A 14,216-nucleotide genomic window follows, 5' to 3' on the forward strand; every position below is an offset into this window, starting at 1 on the left:
TGTTATATAGTAAATTATAGCTTTTTAAGGAGTGTAACGCTTTTTCTTTTGATCCAAGACATGCAATGTTTATATACACCTGTTGCTGTTTGAATCTACGACGCAACATTCGCTCTTTGCAGCAGCGCACCACCAAATGCCCCAAAACTATAACCATCGCCAACAAAACAGATGAAACATGAAGAAGAAAAATGAGGAAATTACAAGGAATGAAAAACATACAGCCGAGAAAAGAAAAGAGAAGAAAAGTCGGAGAAGAAGAAACAGGCAAGAGCGCCAGAGAAAGAAGCAATGCTGAAACCTGCGCCTCTACGTATGCACCACCCTCGCATACCCCGTATATCCCAAATAAATAAATAAATAAACATGACGCATCAACCCAGGTATCATTACCTTGCACACAACCACACACTCAGAAATTTCTCTTGGACGAAGGCGTAAAAAGAAGTTTAAGATGCAGTTTTTTGTTGTTAGTTTGCTTTTATCCCTCTTCCTATGAGTCCACGCAAGCCAGTGCCACAGCAGCTCCTGTTAATGAGCTCTCCTTGGCAGAAACAAGCTCAATGGACTTGGGTTCGACAGATGTTTTGCTCTCTAATAACTCGTTGATGTATCGTTGGCAACTAGCCAAATATCCAGGGTACTGCTCGATGACACTGCCGTTGAACGCGACAGTGGTTTTCTCCATGTTAAGGTCCGCTTCAACTGTGGCTCGAAGAGGAGATGATTCAGGGAGAGTCGAGAGCAACTCTTGATCGCCCTCCTGACGGATATCCCAAAGGGAATAGACAGCGGAAGCGATCAGCGCACTTGCTCTTACTGAAACGAAGGATGCAATTGCCTTGATGGCGCTCATATCAATGACGCTAGGAGCATGGGATGAAGGGTGCTTCTCAGAGAAGCAGCTGATGGCCTGTGATAAGTCGGTAGTAGTGTCACTAAATATAGACAATGCGTTAGTTCTGTTTATTATCGCAATTTGCATGCAAACTTACCCTTCGATCATTGAGATGGTTTCGGTGCCCAGGGAATAAAGCTCAGTCATGGAGGGTGGGACGACGCCGCCCAAAAGGCCAGTCGTCTGGATAGCATCCACCAAGATCAATCGGACAATCTCGCCGAGGTACATGCCGCCAGTCAAGTACTCTAAGGGCTGAAAGTCGGGTCTGGGGTGCTCCTTGCTGAGCTGGCGGTCCCATCGAGTCAACGGTAGGATTTTGGAACCAAACATGCCGAGCTCCGTGTTGACGATGACGTGAGATGCTTCATCAAACCAGCCCGCTGGTCTCTCGCCGAATTTTGATCGGCTGATGGATGAGACGGGCAAGTAGGCGGCGATGTTGATACCAGTGCCCAAAATGAGGCCAAATCTGGTCGAGGAGTGGGAGTAAGCTCGGGATAAGAGGCAGGCGCTCGAGTCGTTCAAAATCGCCTTGAGCTCGACATTGAGATTCTGATTTTTGCATGCGTTCTTGACGATGTCTCCCAAGTCTTGCCCAACCAGGCCAGTATCGGCCAAAAAGCCTTTGCCCATGGCTGAAAGCTTGCCACCACCCAGGGAAGTTTGCCTGTTTTTGTTCCTCGTCAGTTTTGGGAACAAATACGAATAGAGGTGAAATAGGGGAGAGGGGTAGCTTGAAATAGGAATACATACTCGATAGGAAAGCTCCATGCCAACGAAATCGGCAGCGGATTTTCGACACTGTGCTCTCTTTTAAGGGTTGTTTGGATCGTCTCAGTAATACGCGCAGCCATCCACTCAAAAAAGGCCATTCCCTCCAAATCTTTGATCTCCTTGGTGATGCGGTAATTTTGCATGCTCACAATCTCAGTGGCATTTTCGGAACCCTTTTCCCGTCCTCGTAATTCGACCAAGGCAACCCGCAGCGTCGATCCACCTACATCGAGGGCCAAGAACTGTCCACATTCGGAGCCTGCTGGCAACTGGTGGCTGTATGAGGGAAGCATACACTGCACATCAGCCTGAAGGGCGTCGAGAAATTGCTGTTTTAACTTGACGGACAGCTCTTGAAGGCCATCGCCGCTGATGGGACCGACGAGGGCGGCCTCGGCATCCTTGAGGAACTGCTGGAGAGTCTTCTTCTGTGTGCCGGTTTCTTTGCTCTTCCTGTTTCCCGATAACCAAAAGGATAGGATGGCCTGGATCAGGGTCTTGCCTCGCAGCAAGCTCTTCACAACGGCGGCCATGAATGCTTTCCGGAATTGTGTCATTGCTAAACTGGGTCAAACAAAGACATATACCGAGAATAGAAGGTTGTAAAAAAGAAGAAGGAGTCGAAAGAAGTAGGATCTAGGATGAGACTAGGGCGAGATGAGGCTGATATAAAGGAGGATTCAGCTTTAGGTAACAAAGAGAGTAAGAGAGAGTCTCCAGGTAAACGAGGGTGAGATGGCGGTGGTAGGATCGCGGCAAAAGAAGCGCCGAAAACTTGTACTATCCCTCGCAAGGATGGGAAAGCGACGTCGTAAGTAGGAGGTCAAGTGGTAGAGCCAAAGGCAAGCCACGATCGACAGGCACGACTCCGGGCGCGGGACTGATGGACCTGGGGCAGCAGAGGCGACCAAGAGGGCAGAAAGGGAGGGCAGAAGCGGCTCCAAGGCAGCGATGGTGGAAGAGGAAATGGAACCTGCCCCGTGCTGATGCAATCTCGGGCGACGGCCACCTCACAGCTGGGAATGGGGTGAAGGAAAGAGGGTCGAGAGAGGGTCGTATGGGGAAAAGAGATGCGGTTGTCCGGCCGAGTCGAGCGTTGGATACGGAGTACGCCGTCCAGATGGCAGGTACCACTAGCAACCGTGGTGGTGCTGCCAGTAATAGCACGTATACTTGTAGTCCGACGGCTATGGATAGGGATGTGGATGTGGATGTGGCATGGAACGCGGGATGCTTGCTTGCTTGCTTCAGCGAATGGCAGGGCTCGGCCAGCCACAACAAGGTGAGGTGAGAGACGCAGAGCCTAGGCAGGTAACCAGCTCGACGGCTAGCGGTCCTTGCCAATGTAATGTATGCCGGGCAGGTAACAGGTCAGTCAGCAAAAGGCGTGTGTGTCCAAAGGTTACAGGGCCTAGTCCGACGAGAGGGTTGATCCGAGGTGCCGGATGGAGCTTTGCGGCGGGCTATCACCTTGGGGAGAAGACTGCCGGGAGAGCTTCTTTTTCGCCGCCATGCACAGGCCCCAGAATACTCAACGTCGCACGGCACGGTGGAGCTGTCGATTGGCTAGAGGACAGCTAGAGAGCTAGAGGATAGCTAGATTGGAGGCAAAAGAGCAGAGGGCGAGGGAGAAACCAGCAGGAAAGAGAAACAAAGCTGGAAAATAACGTGTGGGATGGGGTCACATCGGCGGCCGGAGCGAGAAGCCAGCAATGCTAGCAGCAGTATCGCATTGCAGTGGCAAGGCAGCAATACGAAGACAGTGAACAGCGCAGCAGCGCATGTACTCCATATTTTCCCCCGTATTTGGCACAGCAGCGCATGCGACCAGCCAGCTGCGCCAAGATTGCCGGTCGAAGGGGTCTCGAAGAAAGGAGGCTTTGTCTATTGTGTGGGCAACTGAATCAGGACCAGGGGGCAGAGTCCAGGGGGACGGTCGCTAGCAGGTGGAGAGCCAGAGATGGTGGGCGGCTGGAGTGGCGCCTCATCTTGCAAAGGCCAGCAGGCAAGGCGAAGCACAATCGTTGTTGGAAGAGCTCCAGAAAAAAGCCAGACGAAGTGGTGAAGAGGTTTTTGGTGTTGTAACGTTGCGGTGGAGCGCTGGTAGCGTGGAGGTTTGACGGCGACTAAGGAGCGGGATGGACAGGGGGGGCTAGCCAGCTGGCCGGGAAATTTTGCCATTGGGTCTGGCGATTGTGGAGGTGGTAACCTGTTGGTTGGAATTGAAATTGCATGCCCAAACATGCTCAATCTGCTGCAAGCGGGTGTTTGCGTGATGCAACAAGGCTGCGGCGGTCATTTGATGCTGCTCCCCCTACGAATACGAAGAATCTTAATGATGTTTTAGCACCTACCGAGAGGTTCAAGGTACCCGGCAGCCCGTAGTCTAACCGTTGCTGATCCCTGCCGGGGCAAGCAGTGCCTGGTACATGCTACTATTTTGTATGCATGACAGCAGCTTGATACTACATAGTTGGCAGATACTACAATCCTCAACTCTGCCTCCTAAGGTAAGGTGCGAGATGTAGTCTATATCGCTGCGATGGTGCGCAATCTACTTTCCTCGGTGATAATTATAGAAGTTGACGAACCCAGGCGCGCTATTTCCTGGCATCCAAACCCGGACGGCCATCGCTCAGCCGCTCCATCGCCATCGCCGTGCTACGCTGCGTTGGGTGGCACCCTAAGCCGCAAATCTCTCTGTGGCGCAAAGCCCTGGTAGGTTGCGCGCGCTCTCCAAATGCTCTCCAATAATCTCTGCAGTCTCCAAAATTGAGTCTCCAAATTCTCAACTATTACCTCTAGTGCTCCGTAGTAAGATATATCTCTCTAATTGTACGCTATGCCAATGGCTCGGGCTAAGGTTCTCCCCCATTTAGAGAGCCTTCTTTGGGGGTCAGCTCAAGAAATATTGAAGCGTGCTGTCATGATGTTAGCAGCACAGGTTCAGCCCCGCGAAAAAAACGCCACGGTGGGAGGTTATTGCCCACTGATACAGTAGTGGTAGATGGATAGTAGTGCTACTCGCCGCAGTAGCATGCTGGTTGCAGTAGTCAGCAGTTCTCTAGGGATGAGTGCCCTGTGCGGCGAAGATGCATTATCAATCGTCATGCCATGGATCAAGTGGGATTCTCCGTCGACTGGCGCTCGTGATCATGTCCTAGTCTCCGTCCAAGTCCAACAACAGAAAGTGGTAATAGCATCCGTAGAGCTAGCTCTCTCTCGCAGACCGCGGTGCAGGCGCTAAGCCTCGATCTCGAAACAGTCCAACTTTATTCCTGCAAACGCCTTCCTTTATCGTCACTGCAGGGTCGGACCAGCCCTGTCTGTTCATTTATGCGTAGAGATAGCGAGATAAGGGACCTGTGCTGGATAGAATGCAAGATGCAACTTCATCTAACTGCCCTAAATACTACTGCACTTTGGGCATCTGCACATGGTGCGTCCCAGACAAGCGCGTCTATCGTAATTGCTCCTACTATATTAGTACACTCCGAACGTGCAGAGTCGCAGTGTGTCATGTCCGCGGCCATCTGTGCATTCATAAGATCGCTTAACCCTCGTCCACAGGAGCCCATGAAAGCGCTTACTCGTACTGGCATGTCTGGGCAAAAACCGTTGGCGACAATGGCATTATACTGGTGCGTACGAGAATCATTGTGTAGCGCCCTGGTTAACAAGTACAGTCACTAACTTGAATTCAGAAATTCAGAGCTCAAAGGACTTTTAGCCCGGCTGGATCTAGAGCCCAGTCGGCGTCGCAGAAATGCAAACCAACGACATATCTCAATAGTAGTATTCCGCGCCAATACAACGGCCCCCATTATCGACCCTTGTGTTACGGTTCACGTTGCGGACATGAATGTTGCTTCTGGGTCTCGGCAGTGATACATGACATGACCATACAACGACGGTGAATTATTTGACAGTAGAGAGAGGGACAGAATACGCGGGTCGTGGGCGGGTGCCAGCGAGACGAGGGTTCACGACGATGAGATGACCTGAGACACCGTTGGCGCCACGATGGAGTAATAGCACGCAAAGCAATTGGCAAACAGGAGACGAGTCGCACGACAGCTTGGGGTCACAATCATAAACGACTGGCCAGTGTTGAATATTGCGTAGGTTGCCATGGCCTGGGGGGGTCGATATGTCTGGAACGTTGAAGCAATTGCGGGAGCCATCAGCCATGGTAAGAGACGAATAGGACGCATAAACCAGCAACAAGGCTGTATTGTATCGGCATCGCCCTGCCAGGCTCGGATGGAGCCGCCAAGAGACCGACGGAGACTGGCCCTCGCTGCTACAGTACCACCTTGCATGTAGTCGCCGAGGCCACTTAACCATCTTGCTGGAGAACACAGCCGTTGCTTGTCGCGAACTGCCGATCTGGCAAGGCAGTTGCCACTTTTGATGAGACATGAGACCGTTCATGGAGCAATAGTAAATATTACCCTCTCCTCTGCTCCATCAGCGGCTCAGCTGGATGATTGGCTGCCCTTGGCATACATAGTAAGACAGGGAGCATGAGCTGCTTACCAGCCAAAACGATAGCCGTATTATACGTCAGCAGTCTCCTCCGTTTCCGTGCGCAATGCAACGAACGGTTTCCCTTGGAGGCTTCCCTTAGAGGTAACGGAGTGTACATAAGCTTTTTCGGGGCATATGATTGCTCAAGGGGCCCCATCAAGACACGCCGCAGTGGAGAAAAGGCCGGCCTGGCACTGGAATTTCTCCAGCTGTCCCACCAGCCCGTTGGAGCGCCTGTCTAGGTGGCGCGCAACCGATGGAAGCATGCAGTGACGTTCCATCGAAACCCAAAGGCAAAAAAATCTCTTTTTGCCAACTCGTGCACGCCTGAGAGGCCCCGATGCCCATCGTTGCCCATTGCTTCCGGCCCACTAGCATTCTCGGAACAGCTCACATGGGATCCCTCCAGAGCCTTCTGCACGCACTACTGGCTAGTCGTGCCGCTGCAACTTTCGATCTTAGGTTTCATGTTAGTGCAGTACATGCTCGTCACCTTTTGCCTTGCCGCAGTCTCCGTCCCGTTTTGCGTAACGGAGCAGCTGTTCTATCGTTGCTCGTGGCGTCTGGGGACAGCCGCAGGTAGCAGCCGTAACACTATACTGTAGTACCTAGCAGGTAGCTCGTAGCAGCGCAGTTCTCGTTATGTCACTTTGTTTCTAAGCGCCTCTTCCGATTCAGGAACCTGGGGGGTGCGGTTCGTTGCCCAAAGTTGCAGTTGAGGGCCCCTCCTCCCCTCATACAAGCTGGGCTCTTAAGCCATGGAGCCGATTTCCTGCTCTTCCTGAAAAAAAGTTTCTTTCTTTTTCCTTTTCTCTCTCTGTGAAGAACTCAAAGAGTATTACTCACTATCTTCTTGTGATATCATCATCTCCCCATAACCCCTCTTCCGTTTCCTCCCTCTCCGAACTTCCAGGGCTGTATCTCCAATATCTGGCTCATACATCCTTTTGCCTCCATCTCTCTACCTTTATCTCTATCCCCCATACTAGTCCTCTTCTCCCACAGCCTTCACCATGCGTTTGATCATTCGCGATGACTCCGACGGTGCCAGCGACTATGTCGCAAACTACATCATCAACCGTATCAACACCTTCCACCCCAGCGCCGAGAACCCGTTTGTGCTCGGTCTGCCGACTGGCTCCAGCCCTCTAGGTGTCTACAAGGTCTTGGTGCAAAAGTACAAGGCCGGCCTGGTAAGCAAAAAGCGCGATATCTCACTTTCTTATCCAGCAGAGCATCTAATGGCAATAAATCCGATCAGGTCTCATTCGAGAATGTCATCACCTTCAACATGGATGAGTACGTGGGCATCCCCCGCGACCATGCCGAGTCCTACCACACCTTCATGTGGAAGCACTTCTTCTCCCACGTAAACATCCACCCTTCCAACGTCCACATTCTCAACGGTAATGCGCCCAACCTGGAGGCCGAGTGCGTTGCCTATGAAGACGCCATTAAGAAGGCTGGCGGCATTGACCTGTTCCTTGCTGGCATCGGCGAGGACGGCCACATTGCCTTCAACGAGCCCGGCTCCAGCTTGGCCAGCCGTACCCGTGTCAAGACTCTGGCCTATGACACCATCCTTGCCAACTCGCGCTTCTTTGACCACGACATCAGCAAGGTGCCTCGCATGGCCCTGACTGTTGGTGTCCAGACCGTCCTTGAGGCCAGAGAGGTCGTCGTCATCATCCTTGGCCAGCGCAAGTCGCTTGCTCTGCAGAAGTGTATCGAGGAGGGTGTCAACCACATGTGGACCTTGTCCAGCCTGCAGCTTCACCCCCATCCCATGATTGTGGTGGATGAGGATGCCACTGCCGAGCTCAAGGTCAAGACCGTCAAGGTAAGTAAGAAATGCTATATATACAACGTCATGCAACCCAAGCTTCGTATACTGACTTTGATCAACTTGCGCAGTACTTCAAGAGTATTGAAAAGGTTGCCCAGGAGGCTGGATTCGAGCAGATCCTGCCCTCCAAGGTGCGAACCGGCAACGGTCCCATCCCCCAGACCACTGTCGATGAGGTTTCTTCTCCCACTATCCACGCTCCCCAGCCCACCACTTCTCGCCTCCTCCGGGCTACCCCGGCTACCGAGTACCCCATCCGCTCGGTGTCACCGGATCTGGTGCCGGACCGCATGGCCTCCCGCATCCCTGAGCCCCACCTCACCGACAGGCTGACTCCCAACCCTGAGCAGCAGGCTGTTCAGAATGCCATTACTGCTTAGACGTAAAAAAAGGGAATTTTCTATGGAGTTTTAGAATTAGGTTGGCTCTCGCTTTTTTTTCTTATTATTCTCTCGTTTTCTTCTATAACACATAGGAACCTTAGACGTTATTTTTTTGGGGGTATGACTTAGGAGTATTGAAATGATGTATTTGTATACCACGCAGAATGACTACAAAGAAAAATACAAAAAAGGGTTAGCAAAAAAAAAAAAAAAAAAAATTGTAACAAATTGTAAAAGGCTGAGCTATAGATAATTGACTACTGTGCTTCTCTATGATGGAATAGTTTTTTTTCTTTCCCTACCTTGATTTGTTCTTGCCTCAGAGACATTGTCGTCATGAGCTCTAGGGTGGAGCGCAAATTGGACTTCTGCCTGACAGACGAGACATGCACGCCATGTATATGCATTGCTCTGCCATTACGGACATGCTTTCCATATACTTTGTGTCAAAACAGAGCAAAAGAAGAAGAAAACCGGTGATGCGAAAACGGGCGCTTGAAATTCGTTTCTACCAATGTCTTGATGTCTTTGGCCGCCCATCAGTAATCAATCACACAACTAGTGAAGAAGCTATGGGAAGAAAAGGGCCCCTCCCCTCCATTACGGTCTGCTATTACGGAATGCAGTTCCGAGAAAGACGATGAATACAAGCTTAATTTTCTTCTTCTTTCCTATGGTAGACTACACTATGTCGGATGCGTCAAGGGCTATGTTTCCTCTCTCGTTTATCTTATTGGCTGTGCTGAAATGCGTGGGAGGGAAGTGTAGCTGCAAGCTCGGTTCTTGAATATTACCTTTGTGCATTAGTAGATGGAGTGTGACATTTTGAGTGTATAGCATGCTTTGTCCTTTGGGCATAGGGTAGCTTGTAAAACGAAAGTCAAGGATATCCCAAAAAAAATAAATGTCGTGATTTTTTTTCTAAATTGCTCGTGGTCTGGAACAGTTCCACCATTCTATAGCGAAAGAAAGTCTCATCGAGAATAGACAACAAATTGCTACGTTACCTGTCCTGAATTTTACAATCCAAACAGTGTCTTCCCATCATCTGTTCATTTGCTTCTACCTCGGCGGAGATCGATCTCGGCTCTCTGTTTCTCTCAGCTAATAGAATGATGTCGCCCTGGCGAAATGTGCCGAAGGGCAGATACAAGGCTCCGAACTGTGGATACGGGTGCCGTGCCCTTTGGCTGCCGTCCATCCGAGGTAAGATGATGGATGGTCATGCTACTGCCTACTAACTAACTAACACACACTGCCACAGCTGCTACGATGTGTTGCGACTGCAACTACAACCATTCGGCTAGGGGTAGAGAAAAAAAAAAACATTGTGCTTTTCTTTGGCAAAGGAAGGAATGCTATACTGTGGATTTATTTGCCGATACGACTTTGAAGCCTGACGATTTTTTTTGCCATGCATGTAGTTGCAGTAGCATTAAGACGAGGGGGCTGCAAATTCGTCTGCGGACCAGCACGCGCAAAATCCCACATGTAAGTATTCATTTCATCTGCACTACGACACACAAGCAACGATGCAGAGAACCCATTCTTGTCTCTCATTTCATTTTCTCGGTTGTTGTTCATTTTGTCCTAGTCAGGGCTGCTTTCTCCAGTCATCACGAGCACGAAAAAAAAAAGGCCCTTTTCGTTGCATGCATTCTAGCTACCACTACCCTGCCATTAACAGGCCGTTTCGGATCATGCCATTCTTCATCTTCCGATGTCGATATTAGCGCGAAACGCAAGGGTAACGGGATGGAAAGCAAAACGTAAAAAACTCGATTGACAAGATGCCATGATAATAAAAACCAACTGGTCCAAGACACGGATGCATCTATTAATTGCCCGAGATGCTGGCCGGGAGCTAAGGCACGCTGGAGAAAAAAAAAAAATTGGACCGCTTAGCACCACCTATTTCCACGTTAAGTTTTAAACGATAGCTACGTTTCATCGCATGTGAGCGTGCCTTTTTACACGATTCGTGTACTTTGTTTGCTTCATCATGTTCCTCTTACGCCTCCCTTGCCTCGTTATACTTTCAGTTTTGTTCCATTCGATTTCTATTAGCGTGGTCGGCTGCCCTTGTGGACAAGACATGGCCATGGTGTGATTTCGAGGGCTTCATCGTCAGGTGCTTATATAAAATTTGCATCGCATGCTGCATGCACCTCTTCATTCCTCTGCAACCAGTTTTCCCCTTTATCTCTTCTTTTCCTTTCATGCCATTTTCCACGTTTTTAACTACTTGTATGGGACACAAAACGATATCGATATATAACATGCTGGCATATATGCCCCAGGCGAAACGGCTCTTTCAAAAATTTATATTAGGAGTTTACGTTCATACATCAGCACAAACCTCCCTCTAGTTATGACTGCCACGAGCTTGCTTCTACCTATGGCAAACAAGAGCACTCATAGAGCCGTTTGGAAAGATACATGACCGGTCTATCAGTGATAGGTAGGTACATTATCTTTTTTAACGAATGTGAAAGCCAGCATCGAATAACTTTCAACGAATGATTCTACATATATATTCTTCTCCCTCGCATCTCAAAACTACATCCTCCACAGTCGAATAAATGACAATAGAACCGAATAAAAAAGCACAAGAACCAGAAAGAGCCCCTGGGTATAAAGTCCCTGCTGTCCCAGTCATGTCGTCGCATAATTGTTGAATAAAAAAAGCCCACGACCTGATAAACCAAACAAATAACATCCCTCGAATACACACGGGTTCCTTAAAGGCAGACTGGACGGGAAAATCCGCACTATATGATACAATTGAAACGCTGCGATCCGTCGGATGGAGGCTTCGTGATTTCGTAAAAAACATGTTCCCAATGAATGGAAAATTCACCATTATTGGTGAGCACTCGCTTTTCGAGAGTGCTATGCGTAGCCGAGCACCGATATCTCTAATCAGCGGTAAAGTAGCGCTTGACTTTACGGCTTATCTGTTGAGCCTTGAACTCTGGTGGAGCGATCGTATGATGAACTATGTGCGGCCTATAGACAGCATCTACTGGCGGCATCCTAGAGGTACCGAGTTAGTTTCTTGTTGTAGAATGGGTAGATTTGGATATCTCGGATCTTACCAATCGTCCACGCTCAAAGGAAAGTATTCGTAGAGCGGATCTGCTTCTTCAGCTGGACTGTTGCTGGCGTTTTGGCCGTTTGCTGGATAAGCCTTGGACAGCTGCGGGCTCTGAAGCTCAGCGCTTGATCTGTTGGGACTCTTTTCGTCTTCTGATAGAGATAGCGTAATGGGGGCCGTGGGGTTGGGTGGCCGTGAGAAAGAGTTTCGGTGGCCCGAAAGGGGATTCTTCCCTGTGGGGTTGTCTACCGTCCAGGCCGGAACTGGTGGGAGTGAGACTGTAGGAGAAAGGGCCATCCGCTTCGCTGGGTGTGGGCTCTGGTTGGGTTGAGGTACAGCCTGTGGAGTAGCCCATTCGCTTCCATTTGACTGGAAACATCAGGAGTCAGCCTCTATTGTAGCATGAGGGGGGGGGGGGGGGGGGGGGGGGGGGGGGTGCATCGCAGCGCCATTTATATAGGAAAGAAGCATTCACGTGTGTTATAAAATTGTCACTTACAGATGGGTATTTGGGTAAAGAAGCCATCAAGTTGTCCCGCTCCATCTTTGGCGTAGGATTATCAGTGCTGTTTGTGTTTCTCCTCTCCACCTTCTTGTCGCTGGTGAGGTGTACGTCCTTTCTACTATCGAAATTGCGGGGGCTTCGCCCACGAACAATGACTGGACCAGATTGTATCTCTGCAATCTTGATAATATCTCCCGTCTTGGTCTTGCCAAGCAAGTTGATCTGCACCAAGTAATGCTGTTGCAACCCCTTTCGTCGGCCGTTGTTAGCCGTGGCGTGCTTAAACTGCAGTCTCTTCCAGGATATAGGCAGAGACACTCTGTTGGCGTCAATTTCTCGGCCAATGCTAAGATCCAGAGTCATGCTGGGAGGGGGCCCCGCGACTTTCGTCTCTTCCAGCTGAGGGTTTGCGCCTTTCCATGGGATCGAGATGATTTCGGCGGGTTTTCCTTCAATCGATTCTATGCCTGTTATAGATGCAGACAGTTCTGTTATGGCAACATGCTGGCCTTGTTCGTCTATGACATTGTTCAAGGTCCTCGGCAAGGTAATCTGTCCAGAGCACTGCCACAGGTTGCGACGATAACACGTCAACTCCAACGGACGACCGCTATTCTCCCCGCCAAACACATCTTCGGCAACAAAGAACATGCCGTAGAGCTCGGCCGTCATGTCCAGATCGGTAAAAGTGCCTGCTTCATCCACTATGCTCGCGTGCATAATCGGGTCAGAGAATCCCAAGAGCTTGTTGTCCAGCTCTTGGGGAGATGACTCGTCAATCGCGACATCCTGGTTGGTGATGGGCTCGAATGGGCGAGACGAGTAGGAAAATGGGTCTTCAAAGGTTGTGACAAAGTTTTCGAATTCATATGAGGGCGTAAACGGGAGAGGTGGTAGCGCACTGCCATCGCTATGCGCGTTGCTGAGGAGTCAGTGGCGAATATTCCATAAGGGGTGGAGGAAGGGGGGGATCGAAGAACGAAACGGCTCTGGCTGCAGCCGAGGCCAGGAAGCGAGGAGACAGCACATACAGCAGAGATTCGTGAAAGTTGAGCTCGGGATCAAATGAGTCAATGTTCATGGACTGAGGCGGACCGTGATTTAATCCCATCGCATCGCTGGGCACCGCAGAGGCGGCAGGCATCGCCGGCATGGAGTTGAAGGCAGCCATGGCATCATCCAGCCCAGCACCACTTCGGCATCGAGGCACCCTGGGTTCGGCGCAGTGTCGTGTCTGCAGCAGTCGCGGCGAGCCTTTGGCAGAAGATGAAGGAATTCAGAGTGCGGAGAGACGGAAAGGCGCCTAGAGAGGCCTGAAGTCCGAGTCTCGCGGAAAGAAGCAAGTCAGCGACCAACGATGATGACGCCCCTCGCTGGCGCAGGGACTGATTGGTGCAGTTGCAGTTCTCGAGGACAGATGCAGCGCAGATGCAGAGCAAATGGAAAATGGGAAGATATGGGGTTCCAGGCACGGGACAGCCGCCCCGATAGGACCGAAACAGAGCCTTGCCTTGTCCTGCTGAGCCGTGCTGAGGGCCTGTTGCCGCACAGGTACAGGTACAGGGAGCGCTACTTGTAGGCCTGCTACAGCGCACTAGGCCTTCTAACTGCCCGAACTGCTAGGGTGTGGGTGCTCAATTTAAGGCGGCGGGTGTGGGTGGTCCCCTAAATCCCATGCGGCGGCTTCTGGCCATGGCTCTGGCTGTCGCGCGCTCGCCCGCGAAAGCTTTTAAAGGGACCCGACTGCCTATTCAGCACTCAAGGCACTGCACCGGCCCAGACTTTTTGACACCGGCCGCTTTCAGCTGCTCGCTGCGATTGGGCCTGGCGGGTGGGGAGTGGAGGGGGAGGGCCCATGGCGCACGCGGGCTGGGGGCTCAGCGACAGAGACGTGAAGTGAGCAAGACAAATAGAAAAGCCGGGGGATAGCATTTGGGGTAAACTGGAGGTTTGCTAGTGGCTACATGTACCCGCCCCGTTGCCACTAGAGCCGTCGCACTGCAGAAGCCCAGAAAAGAGGAGGTTGTGGAATGCTGCGAGTGTTTTGGTTCATGTTGACGTTGCTTGGTGACATCAGCTCGAGGCTCTGGGCGTGCTCGACAGTCGCTCGTCCGCCGGCTGAACGGGAAGCATCGTTATGGTGGAGAGTAAAAAACGTGCCGCCTTTGATAGCCATTTTC

At 50.9% G+C, this 14,216-nt stretch overlaps 4 protein-coding genes across 4 annotated transcripts; 1 reads left to right on the forward strand and 3 right to left on the reverse strand.

Annotated features, from left to right (window-relative positions):
- Positions 1 to 28: 28 nt before the first annotated feature.
- On the reverse strand, positions 29 to 3,744 carry TrAFT101_002662 (uncharacterized protein). Its single transcript, XM_024899334.2, has 3 exons — positions 1,655 to 3,744; positions 996 to 1,568; positions 29 to 938 (listed from the first exon to the last, which is right to left on the reverse strand). The coding sequence occupies exons 1-3, from the start codon at positions 2,230 to 2,232 to the stop codon at positions 494 to 496; spliced, it is 1,596 nt and encodes a 531-aa protein (XP_024763783.2). The 5' UTR covers positions 2,233 to 3,744; the 3' UTR covers positions 29 to 493.
- A 1,890-nt stretch (positions 3,745 to 5,634) lies between these two features.
- On the reverse strand, positions 5,635 to 5,997 carry TrAFT101_002663 (uncharacterized protein; the record flags this gene model as incomplete). The annotated part of the gene is made up of 1 exon (XM_024904931.2): positions 5,635 to 5,997. The coding sequence occupies one exon, from the start codon at positions 5,995 to 5,997 to the stop codon at positions 5,659 to 5,661; it is 339 nt and encodes a 112-aa protein (XP_024763784.2). The 3' UTR covers positions 5,635 to 5,658.
- Positions 5,998 to 6,887: 890 nt separating this feature from the next.
- On the forward strand, positions 6,888 to 8,698 carry GNPDA1 (Glucosamine-6-phosphate isomerase 1). Its single transcript, XM_024902335.2, has 3 exons — positions 6,888 to 7,398; positions 7,467 to 8,045; positions 8,120 to 8,698. Exons 1-3 carry the CDS (start codon positions 7,219 to 7,221, stop codon positions 8,429 to 8,431), a joined length of 1,071 nt encoding a protein of 356 aa, XP_024763785.1. The 5' UTR covers positions 6,888 to 7,218; the 3' UTR covers positions 8,432 to 8,698.
- A 2,012-nt stretch (positions 8,699 to 10,710) lies between these two features.
- TrAFT101_002665 (uncharacterized protein) lies at positions 10,711 to 13,542 on the reverse strand. Its single transcript, XM_024909501.2, has 4 exons — positions 13,068 to 13,542; positions 12,031 to 12,946; positions 11,533 to 11,900; positions 10,711 to 11,470 (listed from the first exon to the last, which is right to left on the reverse strand). Exons 1-4 carry the CDS (start codon positions 13,205 to 13,207, stop codon positions 11,353 to 11,355), a joined length of 1,542 nt encoding a protein of 513 aa, XP_024763786.2. The 5' UTR covers positions 13,208 to 13,542; the 3' UTR covers positions 10,711 to 11,352.
- Positions 13,543 to 14,216: the final 674 nt, after the last annotated feature.

The sequence above is a fragment of the Trichoderma asperellum genome, chromosome 2, assembly GCF_020647865.1.
Source record: "Trichoderma asperellum chromosome 2, complete sequence".
In the NCBI taxonomy this organism is placed as follows: domain Eukaryota; kingdom Fungi; phylum Ascomycota; class Sordariomycetes; order Hypocreales; family Hypocreaceae; genus Trichoderma; species Trichoderma asperellum.

Excerpts from the sequence above, each read along its gene's own strand:
- GNPDA1 (XM_024902335.2), top strand. The coding sequence starts at position 7,219 with ATGCGTTTGATCATTCGCGATGACTCCGACGGTGCCAGCGACTATGTC. Across the intron at positions 7,399-7,466 it reads AAAAGTACAAGGCCGGCCTG|GTCTCATTCGAGAATGTCAT; the intron begins GTAAGCAAAAAG and ends AAATCCGATCAG. Across the intron at positions 8,046-8,119 it reads TCAAGGTCAAGACCGTCAAG|TACTTCAAGAGTATTGAAAA; the intron begins GTAAGTAAGAAA and ends CAACTTGCGCAG.
- TrAFT101_002665 (XM_024909501.2), bottom strand. The coding sequence starts at position 13,207 with ATGGCTGCCTTCAACTCCATGCCGGCGATGCCTGCCGCCTCTGCGGTG. Across the intron at positions 12,947-13,067 it reads AACTTTCACGAATCTCTGCT|CGATGGCAGTGCGCTACCAC; the intron begins GTATGTGCTGTC and ends CAACGCGCATAG. Across the intron at positions 11,471-11,532 it reads CCTTTGAGCGTGGACGATTG|GATGCCGCCAGTAGATGCTG; the intron begins GTAAGATCCGAG and ends CGGTACCTCTAG.
- TrAFT101_002662 (XM_024899334.2), bottom strand. The coding sequence starts at position 2,232 with ATGACACAATTCCGGAAAGCATTCATGGCCGCCGTTGTGAAGAGCTTG. Across the intron at positions 1,569-1,654 it reads GCATGGAGCTTTCCTATCGA|GCAAACTTCCCTGGGTGGTG; the intron begins GTATGTATTCCT and ends GAACAAAAACAG. Across the intron at positions 939-995 it reads ACCATCTCAATGATCGAAGG|TGACACTACTACCGACTTAT; the intron begins GTAAGTTTGCAT and ends GTCTATATTTAG.